This window comes from Onychomys torridus, chromosome 1 (genome assembly GCF_903995425.1).
Source record: "Onychomys torridus chromosome 1, mOncTor1.1, whole genome shotgun sequence".
Classification (NCBI taxonomy): Eukaryota; Metazoa; Chordata; class Mammalia; order Rodentia; family Cricetidae; genus Onychomys; species Onychomys torridus.
The window spans coordinates 166,483,988-166,510,784 of NC_050443.1; the positions used below are offsets into that span (position 1 = coordinate 166,483,988).

General features: G+C 51.1%; 1 protein-coding gene across 1 annotated transcript; it reads right to left on the bottom strand.

Moving 5' to 3' along the window:
- Positions 1-1,293: 1,293 nt before the first annotated feature.
- On the bottom strand, positions 1,294-26,027 carry LOC118587288 (inositol 1,4,5-trisphosphate receptor interacting protein). The gene is made up of 2 exons (XM_036193144.1): positions 25,868-26,027; positions 1,294-4,939 (listed from the first exon to the last, which is right to left on the bottom strand). The coding sequence occupies exon 2, from the start codon at positions 4,924-4,926 to the stop codon at positions 3,253-3,255; it is 1,674 nt and encodes a 557-aa protein (XP_036049037.1). The 5' UTR covers positions 4,927-4,939; positions 25,868-26,027; the 3' UTR covers positions 1,294-3,252.
- Positions 26,028-26,797: the final 770 nt, after the last annotated feature.

The window sequence follows — 26,797 nt, forward strand, 5'->3', positions numbered from 1 at the left end:
GTGGTGTAGCAACTTTAAGAGGGTAAGTCTAGTGGACCTCAAATTAGGAGTCCTTGAAGGAGATTAAGGTGTTCCTTATGGGACCCTGGTTGTCTCTCCCAAAGGTTATCGTAAGAGCCTCAGACTGGCTCTCTACCTCAGTTAAGCAGTAAACACGTCTCCCACACTTGTTCCCATTATAGTGTGATAGTTCTGCCATCCTCACCATAGGTCAAATGCAGCCGTCTGATCTTGAATCTAGAGCCTTCTAAACAGTGAGCTATATAAAGCTTGTTTCTTCCTATGTAGTTGGCTCTAAGTATCTCACGGTAGTAAGGAAAGCTCCCCAGTACAGAGGGAGGGCTGTGGCCGTGGAGGCCATAGCACATCAATGTCTTTCTTTGGGAATGGCCTACCTTGTTTTTTTGAGATGGGGCATCTTATTGGTCAATGAGGCTAGGGTGGCTGGCCCAGGAAGCCCTGAGGATTGATTCATCTTTCTGTCTGAGATTACATCACCCACCGCCACATCAGATATTCATGTGGGTTCTGGTGATTAATTTCAGATCCCTGTATGTGGTGTTATATTGTGTCCCCCAATAGATTGTGTACCCTAATTAAGCTTATCTGAGGATCACAGGACAAAGCCGAGCACTATAGTAAGAATAATCTACTTTGTCTCCTATCATACCCACCTGTATGTGTATGGCAAGCACTTCACTGAGTGAGCCCTCTCCCCAGACCCTGGCCTGGGGCTCTAGAGGACATTGTGCCCTCCCCTAACATAGCCAACCTCACCGTCCTAACCAGTTCACCCTTGCCAACAGGTGCAGCAAACTCAGTCCTGGGGCCTTCAGCAGAGCAAGGGGGCAGACACTGGTGCTGTCCCACGGTTTTCAGGAGGGAAGAGTAAGTCTCTGGTGCAAAGGGCTGGGGAGAGGGAATTGTCTGTTGTGGAAAGGTCCCATGTGCTCAGAGGACTAGAGTTTCTGCTTCAAGACAGACGCTTCAAACAGCAAACGCTTCTCATTTCCTCCAGCCCCTGGCTTTGCACAGGGCTTTATGAAAGGAGGCCCTTATGCCGGACTCTGCCCCGTGGGGAACCCTGCAGGAGGTGCACAAGCTGCCTCAAAGGCGGAAGTATTCCATTTTGTTATTTTAAAACATCTCCCAAGGGTGTAAGAATAAAATGGTATATGTGTGAAAGCTTTGCTCGCCAATAGGAAATCTACCCTCATCCCCAACTCTGCTTTAAAAGATTTCCTGAAGTAAAAACAAAGTCCACTCCTTAGAAGAAGTTAATTCTTCCTTTATTATAAATAAGGCAGCCTGAGACCCCAAGAGCCTGCTGCTTCCGAAGCAGCCCTGGTGCACAACAGGCGCCTGTTCCCGCCAAGTGCCCCAGCAAACAAGAAGCCAGAGGGGTCCATCCTCTCTTCTCCCGGGAGTAAAAGAGAAGCCAGAGGAGGTTCAGGCTTGTTCTTGGCCTCTGGAGGCTGGTTCTTGGTTGCTGGGTTCTCCTGGATGCACAATGGGATAGGAATGAACAGGGGCAAGCCACGAATGACAATAAACAAGGCCGTCTGCCCTGACTCTGGAAGGTACCTATTGGACGAGGTGGCTCAGGGCTGCTGACAGAGCCACACTGTGAGTAGGCTCATTTTACAGGGCCCCAGATTGCCACTTGAAGTTGTGGAGGGGCGGACCACACGTGCTCAGTCTAACTCTTGCTTACACGTAGGCATCCTATTGTCTCTGGTTACCCTGCCCGCAGTAGATCCTCTCCACCACCAATTAAGCTCGGTGGGGAAAGGGAGTTCTCCGAGGCCACGTGAGGCACGGGCGGGGCTGAGGGTAGCCTGGTTTTGACATGTGCAAGGCTTGTTGTCTTCACTTCTGGAGGGTCAGTGGGTGCCACCTTGTTCCTCATTTCTGTCTCTTCTTTGGTCCCCTGTAAAAGTTACTAAGGAGATGTGGAGAAGAAATCTCAAACAGTCAAGTTCAAGTGGAGAGGAAGTGCTGGATCCTCTGAAACAGGCCTGGGTGGGGAGCCCAGCTCCAGCCTCAGGCTCTGATGTTTGCCTGGGCTCCACAACACTCTCTTGAGTTCCCAGGCTGTGCCTGAAGTACCCACATAGATCCCCAGTGAGCCCAGGTTCCATCACGTTCTTTCAGTCTGGGTCATCCATGAGGTCAGCAAGGCTTGTGCAGAAAAGACTGGCTATGTACAGGGGATGAAGCCCTCTTGGAGTTAGGAACTGGGAGATACTTTGGGTCTGTGGACCAGAGCTGGGTTTTCATAGCACCTCTGGCTTTTAAACCTACCCTTTCCTATGACTAGGACCCTGAGGACAGGTTAGGGCTATCATGATCCTTGCCCCAGGGTCCTGTAACTTTCTCCAAAATGAGCCAAAGTGCAAGCCAGACACGAGCATCTTTGCCCCTCTATTACATTGCTGGCTGGTAAGATCAGCTATGGAGATGGGATGGGCTTCTGAGCCAGCACCCACTGTGGTAAATGGCACCCATTGTGGTCAGGACCTGGTATAAGGGTAAAGGGACAGGGAGAGGGAATGCACCTGAGTAAGATGTGTGGCTGAAAAACTGGCCAGCTTTAGACTCTCCACCACCACGTACCCATTTCTGTGTAATGGAGAAATTAGCCCCTGGGTTCCTGGACCTCTGCCAGGTTCTTTTCCCACCAAGTAGTGTTAACAAGTGGTGGTGCCGTGGGACCTCTATTATTGTGCATGATGTGGTTCAAAGGCTGTGAGTTGCCACATCTGTCCCCATTCATGATTCAGCGGCAAACAGCCAGGGCCAAGAGTTCCTGGAATAGAGTGTTGAGTCTTGATCCCATCCCTGGCAACATCCTAGTAGATCGGCAACATCCTAGGTGATTCTCTGTCGATAGGAAGCACAGAATGGACTGCGATACAAAAAGGATCACATTCAGATCAGTGCTTGCATTCTCTCTAACTCAGTACCCAGAGACTGTTCTGACACTGTCTTGGTCATGCATAGTGATCTCAAACTAAGCTACAAAGGATCGGTGCCTGAACCCAAACAACGGTTTCACCAGCAAGCCCCTGTGGCAGAGAGGCAAACCAGGGTCCAGCTGCAATTCTGTTTTCTTCCCTCTGCAGGACCTGGCTTCCCAGCAAGCTGAACCTCAGCTCCTCTCCAGGCCTACTGTGTTTCCTGCATGGGGTTACAGAACCCACATAAGGTAGATATTTGGGATGCTCTTCCCCAGCCCTCGAATCTCAGGCTCTACAAGGCGACAGCTTTTGGTGGTGGGCTGGCATGGTCTGAAGGGACATGGAGGGAATATTCGCTAATAAGCGTCGGGGCATTCTTAAGCATTTCATAGAAGGAGTCCACTGTGCTGCGGTAAAGAGTCCTCTGCAGAACGAAGGGCCGGAAGAGGTTTATAGGCTCAGCTCTGCGCACAACCTCTGGGAGTCCCATAGCATCAGGCACCTTGCGGTTGCCCACAAAGAAGTGATGGAGCTTCTTCTCCAGTAGGCTCCTCTCCAGGAAGCAGAAGAGCTCCTGCAAGCGCACATCCAGCTGGTTGCCCTTCCAGTCAGCAGCCTGCCGGGACAGCAGGAGGTGCAGCAGGACAGTCTTCAGGTGGTAGTTGCTCAGCCCACTGGGGCCTGTCAGGCGGCTCTGCTTGGAGAGCAAGAAGGAGGCGATCTGCAAACAGCTGAGGTGGCAGGCCCCCTCTGGCAAAGCCTTCGCTGTCATCCGGAGGAACTGTCGCTCATAGACAGCAAAGGACAGGAGCCAGTCAGTGCTGGAGGCTGGCGTTCCCCTGCAGGGCTCCTTGGGAAGTTGTGGGATGAAGAACAGGTCTGAGTCATTACACTGGATCACAGGAGTCAGGATGAAGGGCATGAACTTCCCTGAGCGGAACTTGATTTTGAGAGACCCTGGGGTGTCTAGCTGGCCAAAGGCAAGGTCAAAGTCATATTTGTGGGAGATGCGGTGCCAGGCTCTGGTGAGAGCCACCTGGAACCACTTCATGACCTGCATGGCATCTAGATAAGAGGACTCTTGGGAGCACAGCAAATCTTCCATCCCATCACTTCCTCCACCACTGGGCTCTGACCCACTATTCTTGCCATGGAGGAGACACAGCATGTCTTCTCCGAGTTTAGTCTTGTCGCAGATACAGCCCAAAGGGTCCCCATCAGCCAGAGTCACCTTGATCTGACCGTAGCCCTGACGATCCAGGGGCATTGAAAGGCTGGAGCACCAGAGCTCTGAGTGGAAGCTGTAGGGCTCTGGGGGTATGAAGGGCACAAACAGGTGACACAGTAGTGGCCTCTCCACTTGCCAGTTTTCATACATGCTGTCCACACCAATGAAGTCCTCCATCTCCATGTCAGTATCTCGGTTGCAGATGCTCCTCAGGGCTTCCAGCAGGTCATCCACGAAGCCTTCCACAAACTCCCGGGTGCGGGTGGCATCACCTGTGGCGCTCCGAATACAGTGCTCATAGAAGTGGCCCAGGGTGGCCTTATTGGGCAGGGGAAGACCCCGCAGTGGGCTGCCCCCCAGTCCAGATAGCTCATCCTCATCTCCACCCAGGCACTCTGGAAAGGGCCCGTCCTGGTGGTCCTGCCGCCATATCTCGATGATCAGGAAGAGGATCATGCAGAGAGTGCTCCAAAGGTCCCAGGCAGTGTGGGCCTCTGACTGCTGCTGCTGACCTTCCTCTTCTGCCTGCTGCAGGGCCTCCTTCTCCGCCACCAGCCGTGACACCTCTTCCTCCAGGCGCAGCTGCTCCAGCTGCAGCTTCTCCTGGTGTTCCCGCATCTTGCGAATGATCTCCTCCTCATTCTCGGGAACTGTGGCGTTCTCCCGAGGGAACAGCAGTGGGTGGTTAATGATGGCCGTCACCACCACCAGACATACCCGGAAAAGCCCCAGGGCCATGGCTGTAGTGTTCCTAGGAACAGAGAAAGACAATGCTGGTCACACCTCTGTTTCCTTCAAGGACCCTCCTCCCTGGACCCTTGTGCCAGCCTCTGCCCCCAACAGCTAGTGATGGTCCTCACATTTAACCCCCAGCGGTCTCTCATGACCATCTCCCATGCTCCAGCCCAGCCTTAGGCTTAACACATGTTGTAGATATCTCCTGTCTGCAGAAGATTTCTCTCGATGGAGCCGGAACATTCTTGACCCTAAGGGTCAACCTTCTCTCTTCACGGTCCTTTGGTTGGGGTAGCTATAAACCCATATCTCAAATCCAGAGGCAAGCACAGACACCAGACCCAAGACAACAAGACTATTCCAGACAGCCACAGCTACACCCACAGTGATTGGTTCTGTGAGGAATATATGAACAATCTGAGCCAATGGGAAGAAAGGCTTTCCATGGAATTCCCAGGGATCCAGGGATTAGGCTACGTCCAGCATGGGATATCTGAGGGGAAAAAAAAAATCTACCTACACTATGTTCTTATGTCTGTTAACTTTATTCTTCTAAGACAAAATTCTATCAATACAGCTATAGTTCCACCAGGCATTCAGGGCAGGAATAACTGTAGACATACCAAGCTCTATATCCGTCTACTTTATTTCTCTGGGATGAATTCCTGTCTCGATAACTGCAGTTCCATCCAGTTCCCCAGCTCATAGTCCTGCTAATGACTAAACTCCTATGCTTCCAGCCTCATCTTTGTCCTCTGTATCCTCTTTCTCCATCTCTGCTGCTCTCTACTCCTGGCACTCAGAACACTCTATCCGAGATCTGCTTACCCTCTAGGAACCTGTCTTCTTCTCTCTCGCCATGCCATTCTGTCCTTTTCTACAAAAAATGCCTGCCCTTTCTTTCCCTGGGCATGCAGTTCTCTGCCTCTTCAGGAATGTTATTCTACCTCTCACCTTGATATGTAAAAACCTCTTTTGTTCTCAGTCAGTTGCTCTTGGGAGCCACTAGGCCTTGGGTCAGGGGGATGATCAGAGCTTCCTTTGCACAAGAAACAAAACTGTGCATCTCCACCAACTTGTCTTTGCTTGACCTTATCCAGGTACTGGTTCCAGCAGGGAAGTTACCTAGAAGGTTCAGCAGGTCTGAAAATATTTGGCCACGCAAGAATTTCATAGTAGAAGTCAGCTGGAATATTAAGGGCTGGATAACACCAAATATTCATAATAAATGGCTTGCCTCTTGACAGACTCTTGGCCAGCCAAAGTACAGCTTTACTACACAGCTGAATCTCTATAATATACTCTTGCAGCCCGCAAGAGCTTTCCTTGTTGCTACGGTTGTCTGATAACAGGGTTACTTCTACAGTGTGGGCTGCTCTTCCGCTACCAGCAAGGGGAACCTGCCATGGACACAGAGTAACCCCTGTATCCGGCTGTGTGCGAAACTGTTACAGAAGTCTTTTCACCTTAAGCTACCTGAGTTGTTCCTCAACCATCCAACCACTAGGCCTCAAACACTGCCTTCCACTTCCACGGAATTTTGTTTAATGAATGTGTCTTCCCGCAATACACCAATACCTGGTGGTTAAGAATGGCAGGTTCCAAAGCTAGCCCTGTCACAGAACAACTGTGTGATGCTGGGCATGTTAACTCGCCTCTCTGAGCCTGGGTTTCTTAGTTTAAAAAAAGAAGGCAACTGTATCCCCACAGGGTCATGACATTGATGCTACTTGCTTCTCTTATTGAACCATTGGAACTCTGAATCTGATCTCTGAACAGCTTCTCCAGGACAAATGGATTTTTAGGCCTTAAATAATTTTGGGGAGAAAGGCTAAACTCTTGCAATATTTGCAATGGAAATTATGATACACAGAGCACTGGTGAAGTATCACCTGAAATATCGCTAGAAATCCAGAGTCCAGCCAGGTATGGGGCTGACACACTTAGGAGATGTAGTCAGGAGGACTGCCATGAGATTCAAGGTTAGCCTAGGCTATACCGCGGGACTAACAAACAAAAAAAAGAGGGGGCTTAGCAGGTAAGCACATTTGCTGCTCTTGCAAAGAACCAGTGTTTGGTTCCTCGATCTATCACACAGCAAACAATCACCTGTCCTAGAGTTCCAGGGGAAAGATATCCTCTTCTGTCCAAGGTCTCACACACGCACGCACGCACGCACGCATGTGCGCGCGATAAAAATAAATTAAAAACAAAACACACCAACAGAAAACTAAATGTAGAATCCCAGTCCCACTCCTGACTTCACTTAGAATCTGGTGGGGTTGGGGAGATGGCTTCATGGTTAAGAGCACTGGTTACTGCTGTGGGATATTTCTACACTGTGAGGAGGTATTACTGTGATTGGTGTAATAAAAAACTGACCGGCCACTAGCTAGGCAGGAGAGTAGAGGCAGGACTTCTGGGGGGAGAGAGAGAGCTCTGGGAAGAAGAAGGGTGCAGTTGCTGGCCAGATGTGGAGGAAGCAGGATGGGCAGATGGAGATGAGATAAAGAGCCTCACAGAAGAACAAAGATTAAAGAATGTGGGTTAATTTAAATTATAACAACTAATTAGAAACAAGCGTTAGGTGGCGGTGGCACACGCCTTTAATCCCAGCACTCGGGAGGCAGAGCCAGGCAGATCTCTATGAGTTTGAGGCCAGCCTGGGCTACAGAGTGAGATCCAGGAAAGGCGCAAAGCTACACAGAGAAACCCTGACTCGAAAAACCAAAAAATAAATAAATAAAATAAAAATAAAAATAAAAAAGAAACAAGCCTAAGCTAAGGCTGATCTTTTATGATGAATAAATCTCTGGTCATTATTTGCGCCTGGCAGTCCTGATGAGAAAGTACTACAACAGGTTACCTTTTTTTTTTTTTTTTTTTTTTTTTTAAGTTTTTCGAGTCAGGGTTTCTCTGTGTAGCTTTGAGCCTTTTCTGGAACTCACTTGGTAGCCCAGGCTGGCCTCGAACTCACAGAGATCCACCTGGCTCTGCCTCTGGAGTGCTGGGATTAAAGGCGTGCACCACCACCACCACCACCACCACCACCACCACCACCACCAGGCCCAACTGTAACTTTTAAGTTACATCCTGAGCAATGTGTTGAAATCATGCTGCTCTGCTCTTTCTTGACTGGAATATGAATCATACATCTGTCCAACAGATCCCCCCAGTATACTCTACCCACTCATTAGTAACTAGTAAGCCTTGGCCATCAGGCGGGCTGCCATGATATCACAGTGCTTATGTCAAGGAGCCCTTACTTCACTCTGTGGCCCCAAGTGCAAAAGCAATGATAGCGGTGATTTGGATGTTAGAACGAGAAGCAGAAAAGAACCTTTTTTATGTGAAAAAAGAGGCATTCTCAAGGAAAGCAAGAAACTCATATTCCAAGGTCTCCTGTCTGAGATTGTGACGAAGGAAAAGAAATTCTTGTGAGTTTTGTTGTTGCGCCTCAAATTGTAGAAGCTGCAGCTATAATGTGTGGTGAGTGGAGGGAAAGCCCTTAGGGGTGTGTGTGTGTGTGTGTGTGTGCGCGCGCGCATTTATGATAAGGGGCACCTTTGCATTAACCTTATACTGCATCCTCTCCTCACCTTACTCTGCATCCTCTCTTCCAGCAGGAGCCTTGGGAATTAACCATCTACCCTTTACTTTTTTTTTTTTTTTTTTGGAGCTGAGGATCGAACCCAGGGCCTTGCACTTGCTAGGCAAGCACTCTACCACTGAGCTAACTAACTCCCCAACGCCACCATCTACCCTTTCCATACCTGCCCTGTCCCTTTCCTTCCAGTGACCTCAGCAAAGACAGCAAAGATCTTGAGATTATTGATGGCCAACAAAGAGAAGAACCCTGGGGGTTGGAGGTGGGGGAGCCAACACTGGCTGACAGGAATTTCTAAGCCTTTTGGCTTGAGTGCCCTGACCTTGAATTCTTGCCCTCACAGTACCTGGGAAAGGGGGTTCACCAACAGGTGAGGATTCCCCAGCAAGGGGAAGATGTACACTCACAGCCCGTGTTGGCTGCTGGCCAGGGGAAGCTGCTGTTCAAACGTGACTCAGACAGCTCCACCCCGTACAGTTGCAGCAGTCAGCAAGATCCAGAGGGGCTGGGAAGTGGAGGTTAGCCCCAGGGAATTCCAAGAGGAGGCAAGTTCAGGCTGTGCTCTGAAGAGCTCAAAGGTCTTTACAGATCAGGAAGCCAGACACTGGAGAAAGTGCAGAGGTCAGACTGGAAGAGGTAGGGTGTGGGGAAAGTCCAGGGGCAGCCAGCCAGCCTCCCACTGCGAGCTGGGGGAAAAGCACACGGGATAACCGCAGAAACGGAGCGACCATGGTTTCCACCACACAGAAACAGCAAACGATGACCCAGCAGGGTGGCCGAGGCAGAACTGTGAGGCTGGCTGAGGAGCTTCAAATGGAGTACCAGCAGCATAACAGCAGATGGCAGCCAGCTAGCTAGGTGACCACAGGAAGTTCCAAGGTCCTTCAAGGGCCCTGTAACACAGGCAGCAGCAGCCTTTGGGCACACCTGTACCCATGGCAACTCCCATGGGAGCCGGAGTCATGGGAGGGAGTCAGATTCTACACCAGCTGAGGAGAACATGCCGCCAATGGGGGAGTGTGGCCAACACTCAGCCCTAGACTGGGACTCTTCTTCTTCATACAGTAGCTTCAGCTATGTCACCAGAGCAAGGCCTCATGCCCGGGGAAGGACGCCCGACTCTAGGACACCCGTCCTCCTGCTCAGAACCCCAAACCAGGGAGTTATGAGCATTTGGAGGGAGACAGACTACTTAGCAAAAGCATAGCACCTCGGACAAACTCCTCAGCTTTCCCAGTCCGCTCTCTGCGCCTGTCAGATGGGAAGAGAGCCACCTGCTGTCGTAAAGCCTGCATAAGGCAACACCCCGCAGAGCCTCAGTGATCCGCAGCCACTGAGTGAATGATCTTCGCAAAGAGTGGTGGTGATTGGGTAGGAATACACAGAGGATGCCCCTGCCTGCAAGGGGCCTCTGGGAGGGCACAGGCAACCAGCACAACAAACAAGGCATCCTGCTTTAGAGACTCCCAGTGGACCTGGCCTTGAACTTTGGCTCTGGCTCTGGCAGTGTGTTCTCAGGTGGACCACTCATCTTCTTTAGGGCTCCCACCCTCATCCGTGAGGAGGTCAGAATGGCCGACCCCTCCTTTACAAGGGTGCAGAGGTCAAGTGCGTATGGGTGCTCAGTACAGTGTCTGGTCCAGAGCAGGCACCCCACACGTGGCAACTTCTTTCCCCTGGGCCTCCGCAGGCCTGTTTTCTCACCAGCCAAGCACACCAGCCCTGCCCACATCTCGGGGTGTGGAGGAATGCATGCTGGAAAGTGCTTTGGAAGCTGAAAACACTCCACTATTACTGCTATTCCTTGACACTGTGCTCCTTTCACCCCACCCCCCAGCAAACGGGGGGATCCTTCAGAGCCTGGACCTTCCTGCAAGTGGGGAGGCCCTGCCAACTTATTCACTCAGCCATCACCAGCTGTAAGCAGAGCCCCAGTGTAGTGGTATTGTGTTCCCCCAAATATTGTGCACCCTAATAAATTTATCTGGGGTCAGAGAACAGACAGCCACTAGATACAGAGGCTAGAAAATGGTGGCACTCACGCCTTTAATCCTAGCATTCCAGAGACAGAAATCCCTCTGGATCTCTGTGAGTTCAAGGCCACACTGGAAACAGCCAAGCGTGGTGACACACGCCTTTAATCCTAAGAAGTGAGCCTTTAATCCCAGGGAGTGATGGCAAAAACAGAAAGATATATAAGGTGTGAAGACCAGAAACTAGAAGCATTTTGGCTGGTTAAGCTTTTAGCTGGTTAAGCTTTTAGGCTTTGGAGCAACACTTCAGCTGAGATTCATGTGGATGAGGACTCAGAGCTTCCAGCCTGAGGAAACAGGATCAGCTGAGGAACTGGGAGGTGAGGTGGCTGTGGTGTGCTCTGCTTCTCTCATCTTCCAGCGTCACCCCAATACCTGGTCCAGGTTTGTTTTCATTAATAAGAACTTTTAAGATTCCTGCTACACCCCAGGGATGGGGTAGGAGGGCCAGGCCAAGATACTGGACAGCTTGTAGCCACTCCGTGCCTACCGCCCAGAGCTGGGATTGAAGCCTCTGCTGTCCCTACTTACCAAGCCAGTGAACAGGGACCAGTGCCTGGAAGGCCCTGGGCAGGAACAGGGAGGATTTTGTGTTCTGATGGAAAGCTCATGTAAAACTAGGAATACACGCATGTGCACACACACATGCGCACATGCCCTTCCCCAAAGGGTACCTTTCCCCATTCCAAGGACATCTGTCTCTACTGGTCCCAAAGCTCTCAGCTTTGTGGCTGTCCCACACCTGCGGTCTGTGACATCTGTTGGCAGCCTTAGCTTTGGGAATAAACCTGGGTCATTTGGCGGGCTTTCGCCTGCTTGCCAGGAAGCAGACAGGAAGCCTGCTGAATTCCTCTCTACCCCAGCCTCACCCACAGGGAGGGCGGCTCATAGAGCTAAACTTAGCCTGGCAAAGAGCCAGATCTTGGGGTACAGAGGCTGGGGAGAGATGGTGACCACTGGGTGTCTGGGTGAATGTGGTGCCCAAGAGAGGTACTCTACCAGTTCCTTCCTGTAGGGTGTGTCAGAAGCCCAAAACCCAAGAGGAGAAAGGTGAGGTGGCTACCCACTGGGGTCCCTTATTCTTGCACCCCAGAGCATCCTTCACAAGGGCTTTGGTGGACAAACGCCACCAACAGTTTATTAGCTGCAGCTCCTGTCTCGTAAGCCCTCACTAGGGTGTGCTTGGCAATGTCCACAGTGACCACTGTGGCCTTCCAAGAGGTGACTATGATCTCTGTTTTGCAGATGGGTTAATCAAAGCTCGAAGAGCTTTCTAGACATGTGGCCAGATTTCCAGCTGCCTCTGCCTGCAAAGCTCAGGTTTCCCTACAGCGCTGCCATGAGTGCAGCACCATCCCTGACAGAAAAGCTTTACAGTCCATATGGGGAGTCGGACAGACAGGAACAGCTCACCGGGGCACATGGAAACACACAGAGAGCTTTATTCCTGTCTTTCGAAGGCCCTTCCGGCCCCATCCGTTGGTGGGGGCGTCAGGTCCCTGACTCCATATTCAATCCCTTCCCTCTTCCCAGAAAATTATGCAACAAGCCTTTTCCCTTCTCCTTCTGCCCCACCACCAGCTTACTGCCATCCAGGGTTGGAGGATGACTCTAATTTTAGTCACTGAAGTGCCTCAGACCATTTCCCAGGGACTAAGGGTCTCCAAGGCTCCCAGCAGCAGCAGCAGCAGCAGCAGCAGCAGCAGCAGCAGCAGCAGCGCCCGGGAACTTGCTAGAGAGATGCCTTTTCAGCTTCTGCCCGCTGATCAGAAATGCCAGGGTAGGGTCTAACACCAGTGTCTTAGCATGCTCTCCTAGGGGTTCTTGGGCTCCCACTGCTCAAGTCCGAGGACCACCCATTCTAAAGCCAGGTTCCTAAGTCGGGTACCCTCTGAGAAGGAAAGTGGGGCTCCTGCAGTGTCGCAGCTGGACTCTGGAGCTTGCCAAGGGCTCCGCCTGTCAGATGTAATTAGCTCTGCTAATTAATTAATTACAATAGCAGTCCGGGAGAAGCAGTCAAGAGGAACATCTGATGGCTTCCTTACTGAAATGGAATAAAGGAGATGGATGATGGCAGACTCGTGTGTGTGTGTGTGTGTGTGTGTGTGTGTGTGTGTGTGTGTGTGTGTGTGTGGTGGGGTGGTGGGGTGTTTTTCCCCCACTGTCTAAGTTCTGACCCCTTCAGGAAAGGAGTCAAGAAGACACAGACTATCCTGTTTGTGCTGAACCCTATTGTGTGCCTGGCCTTGTTTCCAATTTTCCAATTCCAGCTAATGAGACCCAGTTATGTCTGAGAAATAAAGCCAATACTAAGAAAGTCAGCCCCACTTTATGGACTTGCAAACTGAGGCCTAAAGAGGAGCTAGGTTGGACCTGGAGGGTGATGTAGAGGAGGTTGAGGCAGGATGAGCATCCTCCTTGAGCCCTGCCAGGTGACACCTGGTAGGAATTTCTGGGCAGAAGCATAGCAAAAGATGTTTTCATTATTGAGAGCTCCTTTGCGTCGGGCATGATGTTAAGCATTCCACGCCAAGCACAATACTAGGCCCTTTGAACATGCTCTCTACCGGTGCCAGACACAATGCTTAGCACTCTGCATGTGTGTGTCCTTTAACTTTCAAAACATCAGCTTGGCAGCTCTATTATCCAGATGATCTGCAGTGTGACTGTCAGTGAGCATCACCCCAGCTGAGCCTGCTCCTTTCCCTCTGCTGTCTCCATTCCTCAGGAGGTTGAGGGGATTAAGTGAGTGGTCCATCACCTCCTGCTGCCTAAGGGTGCCTCCTGGCCACCAACATGAGCGGCAATTGACCACATCATCAGGGTGACTGTCTCTCAGGCTTCCTAAGCCCTGGAGAATCAGGACCACATCATGAAGGCCCAGTGGACTGCAGAGCTCTTTTTGGTCTTCGTCTTGATTTGGAAGCCAAGCCTGGGCAGCCTGAGCACCATGGAGACTCCCTGCTCTAGTCCAGCACTACATCCCAACTCCAATCTCACACTTTCTTTAGTGGAGTGGAGCCCCTAGTGTGAGACTGGGAGCAAGTGGACCTCCCCATTCTGAGTACTACTGTAAGCTTGGACCACCGCCCTGACCTTTGTTACATCATTTTATTTACTCATTCTGCTTTCTCACCCACAGGTTCTGCAGCTTCCAAGGCACCCTGCATGGGGTAGATACAACACAGGCCCAAGCTTGTCAGTGGGAACTGACTTAGTGAGTGCTGGGAGATGCCCAGGGAAGACAGAGATATGGCAGTCACCTGTCTCTACCGACTCCATTGTTGGCTAACTCAGGACCCAGCAACAGGGCTCGGTCACCTCAGTTCAGTGTGCATTGCCTGCTATAACAACATCCATTACACTTTTAGAACACCTGGGAGGAGAAAGGCCTGATAGAGCTGGCCCCTTGTCCAAGCAAGGACCAGGGGAGACACCAGGTACATCTCTGGCTGGACCACTCTTCACCTGTACCCATATGAGGGCAGGGAGGACATCTCTGTTGGGGGCTGGGCCATGGCAGGCCTCTGGTCCTCCTAGGAGAGGGAAGGGCAGACAAAGAAAGGAAGTAAAGAAAGAGGAAGGAAGAAGACCAATAAGAGTGATTGAGAAAATAGGCAGAAAGGGTGTGGTCTGCCCTATCCACCTCCTTTACCCAGAATGCTTGTAGCCTGGCCTCAGCTACGGTCTACCTCCCCCACTCAGTTCTTTGGTTGTTCTTCCTGCAACAGTGGTGCTGAGGCCCTGGCTGTCGGGGAGAGGTGGGAGATAGGTCAGGTCCCCAGCGAGGGCTGAGCAGCAGGCGCAGTGGACACATGCTTTACCTGTAGGCAATGGCCACCACAGTGCATATTCTGTGAACCCAGAATGGCAAGACCTTTTTTTTCTCTCCCTAAAAGAAACCAATAATTTGGATTTTTACCAGAATTCTTGATTTTAAAGGACTGGTTACTACTTCAAAAAAATTCTAATAAAGCCACTGAGTCCAATCAGCTATTTCAGAGGTTCACCAAGGCCTGTATACTCTGTCTGCAGCCCCTCACTGCCAGCGCTGGGCCTCTTCTCTGCTGCTGTCTGCCTCACTTCCCTGAGATGCATTTCTCTAGGTTCCAACCTCTAACTCCCCTCAGTAACTACTTGGCATAACTACTAATTACTTCCCCAGCCTAGACCTAACCCCCACCCCCAACCCAGCCCTGACTGTTCCTGTGTCTCCTAGTCAGCCAAGCACCCACCCTGGAAAGAATCATCATGCCAGCATTTGAGGCATGACTTTGTGTCAGGTCTGTGCTGGGGCCTTTATGTAGATGCCAGAAACATTTGCTCTCTTTCCCATAGCTTCTAAAGAGTATATACTAATGAGGAAACGGCGCTAAAGGTCTGGGGTTTCTCCAAGACTGGAGAAACCCCAGACAGACTGAGCAGGCTACCAGTGAGCCAGTGGGAAGTGCTCACTGGGTGAGGAGGTGGTCCCTTTGATAAGGTGAGCTGTGCTGTCCACATGGAGATGACGGCTGAACCCTAGGAGGTACTGGGTCACATTGCCAAAAGCATTCTTGGAAGAGAAAGGGGTTTCAAGGAAGCCACCAGGATGCCAATCCTCTTGTCTGGACTGGGTCATGAGAGTGGCCAGGGCAGTTAAGGGACAGAGGAAGGACAGGGGCCTGGACTCTGGTGGGAGGGTTACATCCTTCCTGCACTGCATTTTCACTAGTTGGTGTGTCCCCCATTAACCACGGCAGGGAAACCATCCATCTCCCAGGAGGACAAGGTGTCCCTCTCTCCAGACCTCTGCCTGACTCCCCAGCAGCGGAGGACCTGGCCCTCAGCGCATCACAGAACTGGTGACGTCTGTCTTGGGAGTAGACAGGCAGAGGATGGGGTAGGGTCTGGAGGAAGGACTGTAGCCCTGAGCCCGGCCACACCCCTTTCCTCTCATTTATTCTTCGGGCACCAGGAGTCCAGCAGTCACTGTGTGGACTGAATGGCAGGAGATATGACTTGAGACTCACATGCAGGCCCTGGAGTGACCTTATTTGGAGGAAGGACTTTGTAGATGTGTTTAGATGAAGGAGCTTGGGATGAAATCCTGGATCCAAGTGGCCCCAAGTCCTTCTGAGAGGTAGAAAGGCTAGGGCAGAGGAGACTAAAACTCTAGATCTAGGTGGGAGATGCTGTGTCAGTCAAGGGACACCTGAGCTGGAAGAAAGAAGGGAGGATCCTTCTAGAACATGTCGGAGTGCAGTCCTGAGACTGGTCTCAACAAGAAAGTAGCCTCCTCTCTCCCAGCAACACCTCCCAGCCTCTGTGTGGCTCTGCTCTGACCTTGGTTTTGCACCAATGATGAATCAGACGGCATAGACTTTTGGGGTGAGCTCCTGGTATTCTGTTCTCCTATTGCCTGTGTCTCCTGAAGTCCCCCCACCCCACTTCAGTATACTCCTCTTTCCATGCAAAAGATCAAACAAAGCCTTAATGCTCAGAGCCTGGCCACAGCCAGACTCAGGGGCCCTTCTCTTCACTCTCTGCCTTGCCTAGACATCTGGGCCTCCGTTTCTGTAAGCTAAAACTCTACCCAGTTTTCTTCTTTGTAAACTCTTCCCCAAAAGCATTTCAAGGAGCCTTCCAAGTTCCTCCAACTTGAGCTAATTCCCTCTTATTTGAAAAGAAAGAACAAGGAGAGGGAGTCAGACTTACTGACTAAGGCCCTGAATGTAGGCAAGTGTCTGGTGCCTTTGTAGGTGAGGCATCTCATAGGTGTGCCTGACAAGTAACAGGCACACCCAAGTGCAGGCTCCCTGGGCCTCTCTCTGTCCTTAGCTTTTTATCCCATGATGCTGCCCTGGGGGAGAGTGCCATCAACCTCACCTCACAGGGAGGAGCCCAAGGCACAGAAGCTGAACAGTCTGTTGGAGGCCTTTCAACTGCTAAAGTGCCAGGCCCATACCTTCTGTGCAGAGCAACTAGGCTCAGCAGTTAGCTGCATTGCTGAAGTGTCAGGCTTCTCCAGGGCCAGGAGGGGCGTCTTCTCTGCATTCACATCCCGTAGAGTCCCCTGCCATACACCTGCTCACAGTGCCGACGACTCAAGCTTACGCTGGGCATACCACACTCTGAGGAAAGCCTCCACAGACTCTGACTAGCCGCCTCCCACAGACTGTTCTCTCCATGAGTTTCCTAGAGTGTGCACTGGCCAGAGGGGCCTCCCTAGACCCCCAGGGTTCCCACAGATTTCTAAAGCTGAAACAGGCACTGTGACTCACAGGAATGGCCTGTTAACCACTTCCCAGACTTGTACTGGATTGGGTTGGCTCAGGCAAGCACTCCTCAGAGTAGAATCACACACACACACACACACACACACACACACACACACACACACACAGAGCCTCCTTCTGGGCAGGGCATGCAGAGGCCCCACTGGGTACCCTTTCTGTTCCTCCACCTTGCATTCGGAACACACACTGCCCTCCAGGGCTCCTCCTTGGTAGAGCCGACAGAGCAGGCTGCCCGGTGGATGCAGCAACCCCTAGCAGAGCAGAGCTGGCTGCTGGAGTCCAGAAAGAGTTAGAAGGCTTGAGCAGAACCAAGGAGTAAACAAAGGGAAACAAAAGCCTTCCCAGGGCCCTCCCCTCCCCACTGCCCCACCTCCCTCCCTCTAGTCCAGAAGAGCTGGTGATGGTGGAATTACAGGAATTGTCAGTGCCCAGCAGCCACTTTGTTTTTGATCCTTGCCTGGGAACAAAGTCAGCTCAGAAGACAGCTTGTCTGAATTCTCCTGCACCACTAAGACACGGAGGAGTATGACCCTCCCACCTACTCACTCAGCCCATCTCCTCTAGGGTACCTAGGAGGATGCCCTCCACCCCCCCCCCTCCCATCTCCTCTAGGGTACCTAGGAGAATGTCCTCCCACCCCCCAACTCCCACCCATCTCTGCAGCCAAAGAAAGGCCTCCCCAGCTCATCCTCCTTAGGCTCAGGCAGTATCTGAAAGTAGCGTCTGGCCCCAACTGGCTAGGGAGAGGAGAGTGGAGAGAAAGGAAGCTCTCATGCACACACACACACACACACACACACACACACACACACACACATATACTCAAGCACACACAGAGGTGGGGGAGGAAGGGAGGGAGAGAGAGAGTCTGTGCCTGCAAAGTTCTCAGAACCCTTTCATCTTCTTAAAGGGGAACAAAGAGAAGCCAACCCAGCTGTAAAAAACAAAAAACAAAAAACAAAAAACCCACCAAAACCCCTAAGAGCTGTGGTCAGCTTCTGCCTGTGCTGAACCTGAGGTTCCGGTGCTGGGACCCAGGCTGAACAACAGAATGGCTGCCTGGCTGCCCTCCCACACCTGTTGGTCATAGCTAGTGAACTCTCTCTGGAACACAGAGGACTGAACTGTCCAGCTTGGAACAGCTGTTGAAAGCCACTCCTGAATTATCTGTGATGACACAGTAATATTTCTTGTGAGTTACCCACAGTGAAACAACAGCAGCAACCTACCACTACTCAATTTCCAGCCACAGGGACGGAGTGGCCATGTGTAATAACATATCTTCTACCCAGGCTGCCTGGCGCTTCATAAGTGTGCAGATGAACACAAGAACCAAGGCTGATCCATTAGCACCCATAAGTTCACTTTTTACAAACTTCTGCTCCCCCCTCATTTCAAGGCCACCCAGAAACAGTCAGAGGCTAGGAAGAGTTTTAAGTTTGTAAAAGCTTAGAGGACAGTAAAGGGGCCTACTGATCAGAAGGACTGGTGGAGGCCTGGCTCTGCCACGTGCCATGACACCATCATACCTACTCCACAGCTTAAGGCCCACTGGTGAGGTATTGCACCATCACATTCGGTGCTGCGCAGTGGGATTGGCATTTGTATTGTATCTTTGGGAAGAACACAGTGAAGGGCATCCCTGCAGATTCTTCAGAAGCCCATGGACACTAATTATCTCCTCCACCTCCCCATTGTCTTCGGAAGGTCACAGAAGGAGAAGAGAAAGTCTGGTGACTCAGGAGCCTCAACGGCATTTCCCACCCCTCATTCCAGTGAGCCAGCAGTACCACTGTGGCTCTCTAAAAATTTCTGAGCAGCCTGGGGGTTAGCTGTGCTATGAATGCTTGCTGAATAAACGAATGGAGTCTTATTCCCAGGAGCAGACCTGTGAAATTCCTCGAGTGGAGTGGGAAGTCCTGGTTGAATTCACATCTAGCCCGACTTTCTGGGAGGGATCTTGCACTCAGAAAAGCAAAGCTAACAGTGATGTGCACCAAACACCAGCAATGTGACTGAAACCCCTTGTAGATGTATCCCTGGAGACAACGCTAGCTCGTTTTGGTCTTGACAGGCCTTAACTCCAGGCCAATGTTTACAAAGAAAAACAGCCATGAATGAGGCCTGCAGAAAGTTTTATAAGAACTTTTCTCCCTCACTTCTTTCAAGAAAGACTTGAAGAAACAGAAGATAAACAAATGAAGGAAGATTAGAGTTCCATAAAAATGCAGTAAGGCGGAGTGAGCAGGTGCCATTTCTGGAGAAAGCTGGACAAGCGTCTGATGGTACACGTCTGATGGTACGTATTGGCAGCCAATACGTAATATCTGATGCTTAAGTTTTGTGCCATGCGCTTTCTATGTATCATCCTCATGTTAAACCTCTGAGGCAGGCACTCATATCTATTTGCAGAAAAGGAAACTGAGGCACACAGAAGTGAGGCCACTCACCCAACACACCGGAGATGGGATGAAAAGTGTCTCATGAAGTCACTGCTCATGACACATCTGCAGGGCACGAGACATGTGCCTCTGAACTCTCCTTTTATATATGGATACTAGGACACACTGAACAAATTCATGGAACTGCTTCTCATGAGAGAGACCATGTGACCTGGGTAAGCCTTCTCATAGCCCATGAGGAAAAGGAACTGGGCTCTCTGGCACAGAGGCCAGGGGTTGTATGTGTTGGGATAAAGCATAAGGAAGAAACAATGATGGGTAAACTCAGGGTATTGGGGGCCGGGCAGGATGTAGGAGTGGGGCCTGGGCATTCCCTGCCTCCTCTGAGATTCTGAACCAAGTCTCAGCAAACAAAAGACCTGTTCATGAACATCAGGTGACTCCCCTGCCGCCTCCATAGAAGAGGGCTATTGAAACAGGCTCTGTGGGAAATGTGCTATGAGCTCTCTCAACAGCAGGGCCAAGATGATGACAGCATCCTTCTAGGATGGATGCAGCTTGTGGGGCGCTCTTCTGCATCCACTCTGGGCATCCATAGTGGCAGCTTGGGACAACTTTGAAGTGGTGTTTCTCCTCCTGGGTAAACCGTGAGTGGTCAGTCAGGGAAGTGAGTCAGTTGGTAAGCACGGACTCTGTTTTCCCCAGGGACTCCTGTAGGAGTGTCTCCATGTGTACTACATGTTATGTGGTAGTCGTTACCACCACCATTAAGCAGACATGAGAACAGTCTCCTCTGCTAACACGAGAGTAGAGAGGGATTGGAGGCTCAGGTCTGGACCTGGTGATCTGCCTGCCAGCTTCTCATTTTAGACACTCAAGCTGTGGAGTTCCATATGCTACTTTCTTGGACTCTGGGCTATGGAATCCAGGCAGAGATGCCTGAGGTGGCAGAAAGGCAGGCCTGGGAGATGGGAGATCTAAGTTGGAATCTTGTCTCAGAGACACAGGGTGAGTCTGAGTTTGTTCCTTGATCTAGAAAATGGGACTGTGTGTACCTTGAGGGGCTGTTGAGAGCAAGAGAAACAGATGTATGTAAAGGGCCATGGGCGGGCTTTGCTGGGAGCAGATGTTTGGTGCACGAAATGGCTGTTTTGTATGAAGATCATTCTGTTGGAGGAACAAAAGGTTGTATGGTGGGGGGGGGGAGGGGGGGCGGGACCAGTTTTCCAAGTATGAGCTTGCAAATTGTCTACCCAGCGAAGGATACTTCAGTTTTCACTTAGAACCCTAACAAGGCTCCATTCATATAAAAATTGGGGCTAATGCAGCCACTGACGTGCTGGACATTGGAGAAGCACCTGACATTATGTCTAGTTGCTCCAAACAGACTTGAATCAGGCCCTTTGAAGTTGAAAGGCCTTGAGTTCTGAAGCTTTGTAGAGACAGGCCTGCCATGTCATCTAGTTTTCCATTGCTCTCTGGGAGGTCAGTTCTCCTGCGCCTGCATCTTTCATTGGTAGCGTTGGCTTGTGGCAGCCCTTGCTTAGGAATTCTGTCTGAAGGACAGCAGCAGGTGTCACCTTAGATGAGGCTGAAGCCACAGGTCAGCAATTGAGAGTCAGAATTGCCATGCGTTCGGCCGGGTGCACAGCGATGTCCTCGGTGTGTCCCTGGGTACCGTGGCTGCTCTCTGTACTGCCACTCCCAAACTACCAAGTATCTCAGAAATACCAGTACAAGTTCCTGAAGATAAAGGCACTCCACAGGATTAATTTCACCACTCGAAGAATCCCACAGGGCCTGTGAGAGTGGGTGATGAGTAACTGCCTACCTCTTGGAGGGCGGCTTCCACACATTCTTTCCCTTTCCTGCCTTGGGTTATAAAGCTCCCTGAGCCTGCTGAATCCCTAACACAGTGCCATGCTCACCATATTTGCTTAATCAATGAAGAGCCCTTGCGGTAAGGACATGGGGTGAGGACACAGGAATGCCTCTTTCTGGCGCTATCCATCACCACACCAGTATCTTTCCCACACCCTTCCTTGGAGATTCGGGCTGCGGGAGCAGAAGCTCCTGTATGGAGTCAGTCTGGCTCAGAGAAGAAAGAGAACATAGCAGTCAGCACCGTGCTGTCCCCTTGGGACACAAACCTAAGGCCTCAAGACCCTCCACCAAGTAGTTCAACAGCCCAGACACACACTCAGCTCCTGCCCATGGCCCATCGCCCTCTGTACAGCCTCTGAGAAACACACCTGTGGTAGCTACATCTTCCAGGTCTCTGTTCTGTAACATGTGTCTTACAGTTGAGGGTGGTTTGTGTCCTTCCTGTCTGCCTTAAGGTGGAGGTGTTGCCTGGGCAACAGTGATGCCATCTGACATGCTTCCATTCCAGTGATGTCACTGGGTGGGGCACATGGTCATAGGGGAGATATATTCTCCACGGGGAAATCTCAGGGGTCCTAAACCATTGAAGAGGACCCTAGAGGGCCTTTGGACACTCAGGAGACTTTTTTTTTTTTTTGTCTAGAGGCCTCCCTACCCTGCTCTCCTGTCTGGGCACCTGTTGCAGGCCAAGCTTGAAAATGGCTTTCCCTCAGGCCAGAAGACCAGCTTTGACCTCAGCTTGGGGAGACAAGGAAGCTCTCCTTCTGTCCCGGTGGGACAGTCTAAATCCCTGTGGCTTAGTCTTTTTCACCCAGACCTCAGTGGACAAAGCATTAGCCTGATGGGAACTGGGAGGAAGTTTAGACCAGCCACACTGTGGCCTGGGCCAGGCACTGTACTAAGTGGTTTTTATCCAACTCATCCCTGAGATGGCATATCCTGATTTTTCAGATGACACTGAGACATGGAATTGCTGGGGATGCTGTGAATGTGTTGCTCTGATTGATTGATAAATAAAACACTGATTGGCTAGTAGCCAGGCAGGAAGTAGAGTGTAGGTGGGACAAGGAGAAAAGAGAATTCTGGCAAGTGGAAGGCTGAGTCAGGAGATGCTGCCAGCCGCTGCCATGAGGAGCAGGATGTAAAGTACCGCTAAGCCACAAGCCAAGGTATAGATTTATAGAAATGGGTTAATTTAAGATAGAAGAACTAGATAGCAAAAAGCCTGCCAGTGCCATACAGTTTATAAGTAATATAAGCTTCTGAGTGAATATTTTATAAGTGGGCTGTGGAACTGCGGGGACTTGGAGGGACCCAGAGAGAAACTCTCTAGCTACATGGAATAGACAAGGCACCTGCCCAGCCACTGGGAACACCCAATAATAGAGCTGTGGAGCTGGGACTCAACTCAGGCCTGTCCAATCCAAAGCACATGCAGGCCATATCTATGGCTCACTAATCATAACCCCAGAGTGGCCCCAGACAGAGAACAGGGGGAGAGGTCAGCTGGGCAGGGAAGGTGGCTTGAGGCAGCCAATGCAGACACCGTTCTTGCAGGCTTCAATTCCAGGCTTAAGCAGGGGTTCTAAGTGGCCACCTGTACGCTCCCACTCCCCAGGACCTTAGTGCTAAGGACCATGTTTCTTTGTTCTGTGCTTGGCTTCTATTGACTCACCCAGGTCACCTAAATATCCTATTGATTTGCATATAGCAGAGTACACAGCCCTGAAACCCTGAGATTGTAAAATGTTTACCTTATGCAAATATCTGTAACTGAGGGTTAACACTTGCAAAGCACTAAGCAAACAAGTAAATAAAATGAGGGGCAAAGCTGCGTTATGAAAACATAAAGAGAGAAATCCTACCAGGAAGCATCTTCTAAAGCACACACAGGTTTCTCAGTGGGTGTAGCTATAAGGAGCCAAGGCCTGTGATGTGATTCTCCTGGGCACACAGGCAATCTGTTGGCACCAGTTGCCATGGATGGCCGACACTTTAAAGTGCTCCTTCCAATTAATTAAGTACTGAGACAGGCGGTAGAGGAGCTAAGCAATCTTTGAGTTTGAGTGTTAGAAACGGTTTCCTCCATGGTTTTGGGAACGCACGCAGATAAACAAGATTTGATGGTGGCAGGAAGAGGACACAGAGATGAAAGGTCTGGTAGAGCAAGTCAGCATGCTTGACCTCTCCCACCGCCTTCTGCTTCTTGGGAAGCTCCACCTTGCATGTAGCTGTCACTTTTTCCTTCTGCACCACACCCAGGTGGCACTTACTCATCCCTGTCACTTGAGGATGCAAACTGGATCTGCCACCTCACACCACTCAGTAATCAGAAAGGTTATCTGATGCTTGGGCCAAGCCTCACATCAACCATCAAGGCTGGGTTTGCCTCTTTCCTTCCTCTCTTCCCAGCTGCGTGAGTCTGTCATTTTGTTTTTCTTTTTTATGTGTGTGGGTGTTTTGCTTGCATGTGTGTGCCACTTGCGTGCCCAAAGAGGGTACCTGTTCCCTGGAACTCGAGTTACCACATGGTTGTGAGCCACCATGTGGGTGATATGAAAATGAACCAGGGCCCTCTGGAAGAGTAGCCAGTGCTCTTAACCACTGAGCCATCTCTCCAGCTCATGTTAAACTCTTAATAACTGGCTATTGTGAATGACTGTCCAGTTAGTGTCTTGTTTAAGAGAACCAGGCTGGGGGATTGAGGACCACTCTCAGCTGCTCTGAGGCCCTTGTGTTAAATGGTGCCATACAGCATCATCTTGCTAGGAGTGAGGACCACATTCTAATTCACACAAAGGGCTGGGTTGGTACTGGTGGCCTTGGAGGTGGCCATCAGCTCTCAGCATCCTCACAGTTCCATTAAGACTGGATGACGGTGTCCAAGATGGACCAACATCAGGCATGAATCACATGTCGAGTTTTGAAAAACCTGGCCCTGACTCTACTACAGCCTCACAGCTGCAGCACCCTCAGATCCTTACTGGAGGTACCTCTCCCCTCCAAACATGGAATTATGGAGGCATGCACCCAGAGGCACTGCCCCCTCACGACCTCTGCTTACACCATAGCCAACACATTGCCTATGGAGATCTGATGGCTGTGCTCTACTGAGCCCCATCTCTGTTCTAACCAGGGAAACTGAGGCCAGACTGAACAAGCTATTTTCTTTTATCCAGTTTCAATGCTTGGAACACCTGACCATAGCCATGCCCCTCATCCCTGGCTTACATATAGATGCACTTTCTCCACTGACCACATAATCCTTCACCTCTGGAGAAGTTCTGATTTGCCACTGGTGTGCCTCCAAGAAGCGGCTTTGAGAACTGGGGCCAACCTTACTCTTGTAGGCTGCAGAATGCCATGTTCCTGTCAAATGAGATCCCTTTGTACACTAACCCCAGAGGGTCCAAAAAGGGAAAACTATAAAACGAGGTTTCTTCCAGACAGTGAGCAATTATCTCCCAGATGCTGCCGCACCTTCTTCCCCTCTGATTAAAAAGTTCACCCACACACTCTTTACGATTCGTTCATGGCCTGGAGAGCTTTTGGGATGATGGCATCGGGTTAAAAGTTCAGGTTTTTGCCCCCTTTTAAACCAAAGCCTGAAACTGCTGCCTCTCTGAAAATTACCCACTTAGAGGGCAGTGTGTGAGCAAATGCTTTTCCATCTTCCCCAGGGATCCATCCAGAGTGGGTATAACCACCACATGGTTACCCACAAGTGGAAAATCTGAAGGCAATATGGCCTGGGCCAGCAGCGATTCACAGGGAATCAGCAAATATCAAGGCCACTTAGGCAGACCAGTCTGGCAGGCAGGCACCCGGAGGTGAATGACAGCGGCCTCTGCCACCATTTTCAATGCTGACCTGTACCAATGACCACAGCAGCTGTGTTGGCTTTAGCCGGCAGCCTCTCCAAAGTAGAGCTGGTTTGTAAAGATTAGAAATCCGAAAGACAACAGAAAGCCACCCGACATTGATTTATATGGTACCATTATCCGGCCCCCTTCACAGTGGGGTTAAAAGGCTAAACCAGGTTCTTCCCTGATTCGGTCAATATTCTTCCATTTTATATGGAGAATCGGCCAGGGGCTTCTAAGTTTACCTGGCGGCCTGAATGAGGGAGGCTCAGAGTGGGCCTCAAGGATGGGGCTGGGAATCAGAAGCAGAGACTATTTAGAGCCCAGGAGAAAGTTTTGCAGAGAGCATAGGGTCTACTCCACTAGGAGTCCTGAAAGAGGAAGTGGCAGGGGCTTCATCCGGCCTGAAGCAACCTCTTTGCGTCAAGACAAGCTACGAATAAACAAACGTCATTCCCATTCCTTTCTTCCAGGACTGAGGCTCAGCTACCCAACCCGGTTTAAGAGGTGGAAGGTCCCGGCTCTAGGCACAAACACGTGGCCCGGCTAGTGGCTCTGAAGCCTGAGGCTCCGGGAGCAGAAGCTGCCAGCTTCCCAGATTGTTGGAGGCACTCGGGGGCTCCCGGGCGCCTGGGCCGAGAGCCCCCAGTGCATCAGCCAGCAGAGTGATGGGGGAGACTGCCCACTCCGCATGCGTGCATTAAAGGAGTTCCTGGGGTCGGTCCCGGCCAGGGTCCTCGCGTTCGTCGCACCTCGCGCTCCTGGCCACGATCTCCCGCGCAACTCTGCGGGAGTCCCCAGTCCCCTGCGCGCCCTACATCCCACACACTCTGAGCTTGGGGAGCAGCAAAGCCTCACATGGAAGCCCCGCACTCACGTTCGACCGCAGCAGTCTCAGGGGTACCGAGTGGGCCTCGCTCCACGCAAGCGTCGGGGTCCCGAGTCGTAGGCTGCGGGGATCCAGGGTTGCGGGCGACCAGATCGCGGCGGCTCCCGCCTCCTGGACTCCTCCTGCCCCGCGCTACGGGGCTGCAGAGCTACTCATTTCCGCGTTGTCACGGAAACTTTTTGCTCCTTATAAGAACAAAACACCCGCCTCTACTGGCGCCGGTCGGAAGTCCTTAAGGATGACCGCGAGGGTTGCCGCGGAGGGACTCTTGGTCCGCCTCGGAGACCTCCTTTTCGTCTCCCAGAGGCTCCAGAGAGGACCCCGGAATTGGACTGTGGCCTGGCGAGAAAAATCTTACCGCTGCAGAGGACTAGGGAGGGCAGACAGGGGAACCAGGAAGGACGCCCTTAAAAGCTGGTCTAGGCCTCAGAATGTAAAGGGTTAAGTCACTGCAAGTCAACCCGCATTTCTGTGGCGCGTTTTACAAGCGGTGGAATTCCTGGGGCCACCTATTTTGCCCCTCGAGGAGAATATTAATCGAGACACAAGGCCGTCCGCTTTCCCTCCTGCCGTTTGACGGGATTAAAACAGTTCATTACATTTTATGATTAATGGGCGCATTGTCTCTCAGCCGGAGTAACCAGGCACAAAGGAGGAAGATGACCGAATGCTGTAGGGGGCGCTCTCTTTCCCAGTTGTCAAGATGTAGTGTTGCTTTTAGTGCAGGGAGAGCTGGTACAGAGCCTTCATAGTAGCATGCATGCTTTAAACGAAAGTTTGTTTATCAACAACCTTTCCTTTGTGAACAGCACATTCCCACAACTTGTGGGAGTAGCTGGAAAGGGCTGGCATAAATCATTAATTCGTTTCAGGAGCGCCCAGGGAAAGCTGAGGAAATAACAGTGTCTAGAGATTATG